The sequence below is a fragment of the Tetrahymena thermophila genome (assembly GCF_000189635.1).
Source record: "Tetrahymena thermophila SB210 genomic scaffold scf_8254760, whole genome shotgun sequence".
NCBI lineage: Eukaryota > Ciliophora > Oligohymenophorea > Hymenostomatida > Tetrahymenidae > Tetrahymena > Tetrahymena thermophila.
In genome coordinates, this window is record NW_002476519.1 from 125,993 (window position 1) to 134,833 (window position 8,841).

Genomic DNA, 8,841 nt, shown 5'->3' on the forward strand with positions numbered 1-8,841 from the left:
TTTGGTCAGTAAATGATAATTCATTTTCAGAAATATGGATATAATTTTAAATGTGGGAGTTTGGAAAAAAATTTAAGACAAATATTTGAATAAAATTTGATACTTTATCATGCATTTTTTGGCTTTGTGCGTGCTAAATTTAACATACATATAAGATATATTTTCTTTTAAAACATAATGAATAAAAGACGTTTTTGATAAAATTTTTTATCCGTTGGTGTGAGAAAACGGAAATATTCTTTCTTTGAAATTAATATAATAATTCTGTTTTTAAAAAACAAAAGACTTTGCAATTTTTTCTTTATCAAATCTCTATGAAAATAAGCAAATAAGCTATTAATTAATTAATTATGTTTTTTGTTTATTTGTTTTTTTGTTTTTTGATTATTCAATTAATTAATCAATCTAAAAGATAGGAAAAAGTATTAAAAAACACAAGAAAAATAAATAAATAGAATGAGAGTTATTGCTGCCCTCCTCGTTATTGCACTTGTCTGCCAAAGTGCTATGGCTGTTACTTCCAAGTCCCAAGTCAAGTTGATGATGGAAAAGATCAACTCTAAGATGGAGAAATCCCCCCTTGGTCGTGCCTTAAAGGGTATGGTCACCATTGCCACCAAGCTCGGTTATGACTACTAAGATCTCTATGATGCCTTCGCTGCCCTCAAGAATTAATTATTAAACAGCCTTGATAACGAAAATTCCTTATTCGAAGAATAAACCGCTTGTCATGAGAATTTTATTGCTCAATTCAACGCTTTAATCAGCAACTACACTAGTCAAGTAATAAAAAATACAATTTTAAAAGAAATATAATTTGTGAATAGTTAAATTCTCATCCAAAAAAATAAAATAAAATGAATAATATTTATAAACTAATAAGTTGTTTCTAACTTCACCAACTAATCAAGCAGTTGATTTATTCATTGATTGATTATAATATTTTAAATTTTATAAACAGATTAATGATACTGAAGCTTAATTAAACTACCTCAACGACTCCTTGAACACCTATGAACAAAACTTAAAGGATGCTCAACAAGCTCTCTAAGACAACACTGATGCTCTCAATGCTGCCGAAGAAGCTCTTGCCCAAGCTGAAGTTCTTTACCATTATGCCACCGCTGAATACAGCAATGCTGACTAAGTTATCGGAGTCGCTATTGAAAAACTCCAAGAAGCTTAATCGTAAATAAAGAATTATCTATTTATTCATTTTGATTTTTTATCAATTAAATGAAATGTTATATCAAGCCTTTTGCAATGCATTAATAATTGATTTATTATAAATAATTATAGTCACTACGACAATGCTGACCTCGGATCTTTCTCCTTCGTTTAAATCAAGAACACCTTCGTTTCTTTCGCTTAAAAGATTACTGAAGCCACCAAGGGAATGAATGCCAAGCACTAACTCTTCGTCAAACCTGTTGTCTAAGCTATGATGTAAGTTAAGAACAACACCAGTTAAACCTCAATCTAAACTGCTATCAAGGCCCTCTAAGACTTACAAGCTTACTTCCAAAAGACCTTCACTGATCTTACCAACGAATACGTTATCTTCACCTAAAATGTCTAATCCACCATTGATGGTCTCAACTAACTTATAGATATCTTATAAAACTAAACCATCCCTGGATATGAAAGTCAAATCAGCTAAATACAAGCTTAAATCTAATAATTTGAAGATGCTCTCTCTCTTGCCTAACAAAACTTAAAATAAGCTTAAGACTATATTTCTGCTGAATATGAAATATTTGCAATAGTTCAAGCTAGACACTAAGCTCTCGTTGACAGAATCAACTCCGAATATGACCTCGTTACCCAAGCTGACAGAATCGTTAGAAACGCTCAAGCTTAAGTTAACTACTCTAACTGATCTATTTGATTTGTTAACTCACTGAATAAAATTATATAATATTATTTTACTTTATGTTTAATCATATATATTTCGTGTTTTATCAGTAATGAATGAATGAAAATTATTGATTTTATCTCTTAAATGAATACATTGAAATATCTTTTTTTTAAATTCTACTTTCTATTTGATTTACTTAAACTTTTCAAACATTTCTTTTTAATAGCTTTAAAATACAATCTACTTACTAACCCACTAACTATTAGTGGCTAAATTTTTTATACAATTTATATTTTCACCAATCTAACTTATATCCATAAATAACATATCTATCTATGATTGTGTGAGTGTGTTTATCTCAAATAGCTTTAATTAAAAAGCTAATATAAAAATAAGATTTCTGGGAAATTCATTCATTTTTTATTTATCTCAAAAAGTATATTTTATATTTCAGTAAATGTTTTATATTCTAAAAGTTTATAATTTAAATATATAAACTATAATATTTGTTTCTCAAGGGTATTCATTTTACTCAAAAAAAAAAATTTGGTTTCCTGATTTTTTAATTTTGACAATTTAAATGTCAGATTTAAAAAAAATATAAAAATTAAAGTAATTACAATAAATACATGTAAATATATTAAAAATTAAATTTATTCTATTGAGTTCGCATTCTAATTATCCTTTATTCCAATTTCTGGTTCCAACTATATTTTTAAGTACAGATTTTAAATAGAAATATTAAGATTTAAAAATAAATGTTAGTTATCCTAACTTTTTTGTGATTTCTATTACTAAAAGCAAATTTATAAATTCATATAAATTATTTGTTCTTTTTATCCATTTATAATTAATTAATTAAATTTCCATAAATTGCTATCAATATTTTTGAAAAAAATAAATGATATAATAGATTAAATATTACAAAAAATTAGAAGAAGTAATTATTTATTTTTGTATCAAAATACTTTAAATATATTTACTAATATTAAAAGTTTTTAAACTCTTAACTTTAATCTAACTAGTATCTCCATATTGCTTTGAGGTATATTTAATAAATAAATATTATAATTCTTATTATTAATATTTTCTATATATTTAACTTTTAGTTTATTTAAAATATTATTTTAAGAGTAGAAATTATCACCTATATTCATTCATTTTATTAATACAAATATTTTTTTCTTTATTTTAACTTAATTTTCACTTTAAATTTTTTAATTCACTATCCATTTAATATTATTTAATATTTTTTATTCATTTTTTCCTTCTATTGATAAAAAAAGTTTATTTGTTTTGGATTGTGATATTTTTATTTATAAAAATGAATTTAAAGCAATATAACTAATTCTTCATTTTTCTTTATCTTTTTTATTGTACTTGCGCTTTTTTTATTATATCTTTCTTAGTTTAAGTCATTTTTTATTTTAAAAGATTGATTTGCTTTTATTATTTAGCTCATTTCTTATTATTTCATATTTTTTCATTCTAAATAACTAATTAATTATATATTTTGTCTTCAATATTTAAAAAGCTATAATGAATTTGGTTCAAAAGGTGTAAAAGGTGTATAAGACTTAGGTTCTGCATTAGCAAATTGCACTAATCTCTCAAATTTGACACTTCATCTTTAGTAAAAATAGTTTATTTGTTTTGGATTATGATATTTTTAGTAATAAATTTGAATTTAAATTAATTTTTTTTTAAGTTATTAATTTTAATTTAAAACAATTTTACTTTTTTTTATTAGCTTTTTATTTAATTTATTTTTCTTTTTCTTTTTTATTGTATTTGTGTTTTTTTTTCTTATATTTTTCTTAATTTAACGCATTTTTTTACTTTCAACATTTGCTTTTCCTATTATATCTTATTTTTTCTTCATTTTATCCTTCTAAATAACTAATGAATTATATATTTTTTCTTCTATATTTAAAAAGTGACAATTAAATTGGTTATTAAGATGCATCAGACTTAGGTTCTGCTTTAGCAAATTGCACTAATCTCTCAAATTTGACACTTGGTCTTTAGTAAAAACAGCTTATTTGTTTTAATTTGTGATATTTTTGTTTTTAATTTGAATTTTAAAAAATATAACTCTTTTTATTAACTTTTTTTTTAATTTATTTTTCTTTTTTATTTTAATTGTGTTTTTTTCTTATGTCTTTCTTAATTTAAATCATTCTTTATTATCAACATTTGCTTTTATTATTTATTTATTAATTCATTTCTTTTTTTTTCATATTTTTTCTTCATTTTTTCCTTCTAACTAACTAACTAATTAATGTATATTTTTTCTTCAACATTTAAAAAGTTGCAATTAAATTGGTGATCAAGGTGCATCAGACTTAGGTTTTGCTTTAGCAAAATGTACTAATCTGTCTAATTTGACACTTGATATTGGGTAAAAACTATTTATTTATTATTTATTAATTAATTTCCTATTATTTCATAATTTTTCTTCATTTTTTCCTTCTAAATAACTAATTAATTTTATATTTTTTATTCAATGTTAGACAAAATTTAATTGGTGCAATTGGTGCGTCAAGCTTAGGTTCTGCTTTATCAAATAGCACTAATCTCTTAAATTTGAACCTTAATCTTGAGTAAAAGCAGTTTATCTGTTTTGGATTGTGATATTTTTACTTATTAAAGTGAATTTAAAACAATAAAGCTCTTTTTATTTGTTTATTAGATTTTTATTTGAACCATTTTTCTTTTTTTTATTGTACTTTTGTTTTTTTCTTGTATCTTTCTTAATTTAACTCATTTTTTTATTTCTACATTTGCTTTTATTATTCATTTCTTATTATTTCATATTTTTTCATCATTTTTCCTTCTAAATAACTAATAAATTTTATATTTTTTCTTGAATATTTAAAAAGCTACAATTAAATTGGTGGAACAGGTGCATCAGACTTATGTTCTGCTTTAGCAAATTGTACTAATCTCTCTAATTTATAACTTGACCTTAGGTAAAAAATGTTTATTTGTTATTTATTGATTGTGATATTTTTAGTTGTAAAAATGAATTTAAAAAAATGTAACTCTTTTAAATTGTTTATTAGCTTTTTATTTGATTTATTTTTATTTTTTATTGTATTAGTGTTTTTTTTATATATCATTCTTAATTCAACTCATTCATTTATTTTCAACATTTGCTTTAATTATTCATTTCTTATTTTTTTTTTCCTCATTTTTTTCTTCTAAATAACTAATTAATAAAATATTTTTTTCTTCAATATTTAAAAAGAAAAAATTTAATTGATGCAAAAGGTGCATCAGGCTTATGTTCTTCTTTAGCAAATTGCACTAATCTCTCAAATTTGAAGCTTCATCTTGAGTAAAAACAGTTTATTTGTTATAGATTGCGATATTTTTAGTTATAAAAATGAATAAAACAATAAAACTCTTTAAATGTGTTTATTATCTTTAATTTGATTTACCTTTCTTTTTCTTTTTACTTTACTAGTATTTTTTTTCTTATATTTCTCTTAATTTAACAAATTATTTCATTTTGAAAATTTGCTTTTATTATTTATAAATTTATTTATTTCCTATTGCTTCATGCTTTTTCTTCATTTTTTCATTCTAAATAACTAATTAATATTATTTTTTCTTCAATAATTAAAAAGTCACAATTAAATTGGAGAATAAAATGCATCAGACTTAGGTTCTGCTTTTGCTAATTTCACGAATCTCTCAAATTTGACACTTGGCCTTTAGTAAGAACAGTTTATTTATTTTGGATTGTGATATTTTTAGTTATAAATTTGAATTTCAAAAAATGTAACTCTTTTTTATTAGATTTTTATTTATCTTTTTTATTTTACTTGTGTTTTTTTTCTGATGTCTTTCTTAATTCAACTCATTTTTTTTTCAAACTTTTGCTTTTATCATTTATAAATTAATTCATTTCTAATTTTTTCATATTTTTTTATCCTTTTTCCTTTTAAATAACTAATTAATTATCAATATTTAAAAAGTGACAATTAAATTGGTGCAACAGGTGCATAAAGTTTATGTTCTGCTTTAGCAAATTGCACTAATCTCTCAAATTTGAGACTTAACCTTAGGTAAAAAGAGTTTATTTGTTTTGGATTGTGTATTTTTAGATATAAATTTGAATTTAAAACAATTTAACTCTTTTAATTTGTTTATTAGCTTTTTAAATAATTTATTTTCATTTTCTTTTTTATTCTGCTAATATTTTTTTCATTATTCATTTTAAAAATAATTTTTAATTAAAAATTTTATTCTCTTTCATTTTTTTTAGTTTTTTATTTTAATTTAATTTAATTTAATATAAAAGTGAAAACTAAATCAATGAATCATAAGAATTTAAAGTAATAAGCAAGTGTCTTAAATCAAAAAGATTAGTTGAATTTGAAATAGATTTCTATTGATGATAAACTAGTGGCGAAAAAAGGATGAATAAATATTAAATATTTGAATAATAAAAATAATTTGCTTTTTATATAATATAATATTTTGTAATAAAAAAAACCTAAAATATAGATAGATAAAGTTATCATTATTTTTTATATTTATTTTGGTAATTTAATAAATAGCTTATTAAATAAATCAAAATTTGCAAATTTAATTTAATTTACTTTAATAAATAAATTGATTTCTCTAAAACCATCCCTCATTTTAACAAAAAAATCAAAACTTTTAATCTTAAATATTAAATTATTAGAGTTTTTTCAAATATGAATAAATAAATAACTGGCCATCTCTAATTCCTACTATATATATTTTTATGTATATGTTTTAAATATAAATATTAAGTTTAAATAATGAATGCTAAATTAATTTTTCTGTGATATCTACCTCTTCATAAAACCAAATATATAAATTAATTAATATTTGATAATTAATTAATTATTATATTTATTTGTTCTTTTTATCCATTTATAATTAATTAATTAAATTTCATAAATTGCTTGCTATTCAATATTTTTGAAAAAAAAAATAAATGATATAATAGATTAAAAAATATTACAAATTAGAAGAAGTAATTATTAATTTTTTAATTAATATCATTTAAATTTATATAAATTAATAAAAAAAGTTTATAAACTCTTCACTTTTATCTCATTAGGTTCTCGATATTGATCTCAAGTAATTTTATTAATTAATATTATTTTTATTATTATTAATATTTTTTATATATTTAAATTTAAATTTATTTAAATAAATCATTTTTATTAATGAAATTATCATCATTATTTATTAATTTTTATTAAAACAAAAATTTTTTATATATTTTAACTTAATTTTCATTTCAATTTTTAATTATTTATTTATTATTTATTTTTTATTATTTGATATTTTTTCATAATTTTTTGCTATTAAAACTTACACTTAATAAAAGCAGTTTATTAGTTTTGGATAGTAATATTTTTAATTATAAAAGCTGATTTAAAACACTAAAGATCTTTTAGTTTATTTGATTTCTTTTTCTTTTTTTTCATTATTTGTTAATTTTATTAGTTATTAATTAATCTTATTATTTCATATTTTTTCTTCATTTTTTCCTTCTAATTAACTAGAGTTAAATGCCTATTTAATTTATAAAAGGCGAAATGTAATATATCTTAATAACATAATAAATAAAGCTAAATTAGCTTAAAACAGCTTTATTTTAGAGTTTTTAGAAGCTTTAAATTCTCAAAATGTAAAATTTGAAATAATATATACCATACCGTATATTCTTTTCACATATCATTTTTTTTATAAAAATAAATTTTAAAAAATTTTACGAATAGATTGATTCTAACCATATCCAAAAAAAAGGAGGTTTTTCAAAAAAGATAATTCACAATGAATTCCCTTGGGATTAAAAAATTTGGAAAAAATATTAAAATTTTAATTTTATAAAATGTAAAAACTGGAATATAAAATTCATTTTTTGAAAATTTGTATGGCAACTTACTCTATTTAATGATATATTTTTTCTTCAATATTTAAAAAGTAGAAATTAAATTGGTGATGAAGGTGCATCAGGCTTAGGTTCTGCTTTAGCAAATTGCATTAATCTCTCAAATTTGACACTTGACCTTAGGTAAAAACAGTTTATTTATTTTGGATTGTAATTTTTTTAATTATAAAAACTAATTAAAAACAATAAACTCTTTTTTGTTTTTGTTTTTATTGTGCTTGCTTTTTGTTGTTCTTTCTTTGTTAATTTAGCTCATCATTTTATTTTCAACTTTTGCTTTTATTATTAATTAATCTTATTATTTCATATTTTTTCTTCATTTTTTCCTTCTAATTAACTATTTAATGATATATTTTTTCTTCAATATTTAAAAAGTAGAAATTAAATTGGTGATGAAGGTGCATCAGGCTTAGGTTTTGCTTTAGCAAATTGCATTAATCTCTCAAATTTGACACTTTATCTTTAGTAAAAACAGTTTATTTGTTTTGGATTGTGATATTTTTAGTTATAAAAACTAATTAAAAACAATAAAGCTCTTTTTTGTTTTTGTTTTTATTGTGATTGCTTTTTTTTTGTTCTCTCCTTGTTAATTTAGCTCATCATTTTATTTTTAACTTTTGCTTTTATTATCAATTAATATTATTATTTCATATTTTTTCTTCATTTTTTCCTTCTAATTAACTATTTAATGATATATTTTTTCTTCAATATTTAAAAAGTGGAAATTAAATTTGTGATAGAATAGAATAGAAATACTCGCACATATAAATGCACTCAGAATACATCTTAAAATTAATTTTTATTATATTTATAAATTTATAAATTTATTTTTAAGGTATTTTAGTAATTATTACTATTTCATATGATTATTTTGAATTATATAAAATGTTAATTTTATTTATTTTATATTTTGTATTTATAATTTGTAAAGGCATTTTAATTTTCGTAATTATTAATAAAAAATCATTATTTTGCATACACCCAGTTTCCTTTTTTTCTAAAAACCTAAAAATTTGATAAAAATAAAACGTAAAATCAATAT

The 8,841-nt window shown here is 20.5% G+C and overlaps 2 protein-coding genes across 2 annotated transcripts; both read left to right on the forward strand. All coding sequences in view use genetic code 6, as the record gives it.

The window, feature by feature from the left end:
- Positions 1-456: 456 nt before the first annotated feature.
- On the forward strand, positions 457-1,879 carry TTHERM_01018540 (granule lattice protein; the record flags this gene model as incomplete). Its single annotated transcript, XM_001010301.3, has 3 exons — positions 457-783; positions 962-1,188; positions 1,300-1,879. 3 exons carry the CDS (start codon positions 457-459, stop codon positions 1,877-1,879), a joined length of 1,134 nt encoding a protein of 377 aa, XP_001010301.1.
- An 880-nt stretch (positions 1,880-2,759) lies between these two features.
- On the forward strand, positions 2,760-8,291 carry TTHERM_001018540 (cyclic nucleotide-binding domain protein; the record flags this gene model as incomplete). Its single annotated transcript, XM_012796162.1, has 12 exons — positions 2,760-2,798; positions 2,854-2,903; positions 3,393-3,491; positions 3,796-3,885; positions 4,170-4,259; positions 4,372-4,461; positions 4,741-4,830; positions 5,109-5,198; positions 5,491-5,580; positions 5,842-5,931; positions 7,833-7,922; positions 8,175-8,291. Coding segments are annotated over 12 exons (1,025 nt in total), but the record flags the coding sequence as incomplete, so codon positions are not given.
- Positions 8,292-8,841: the final 550 nt, after the last annotated feature.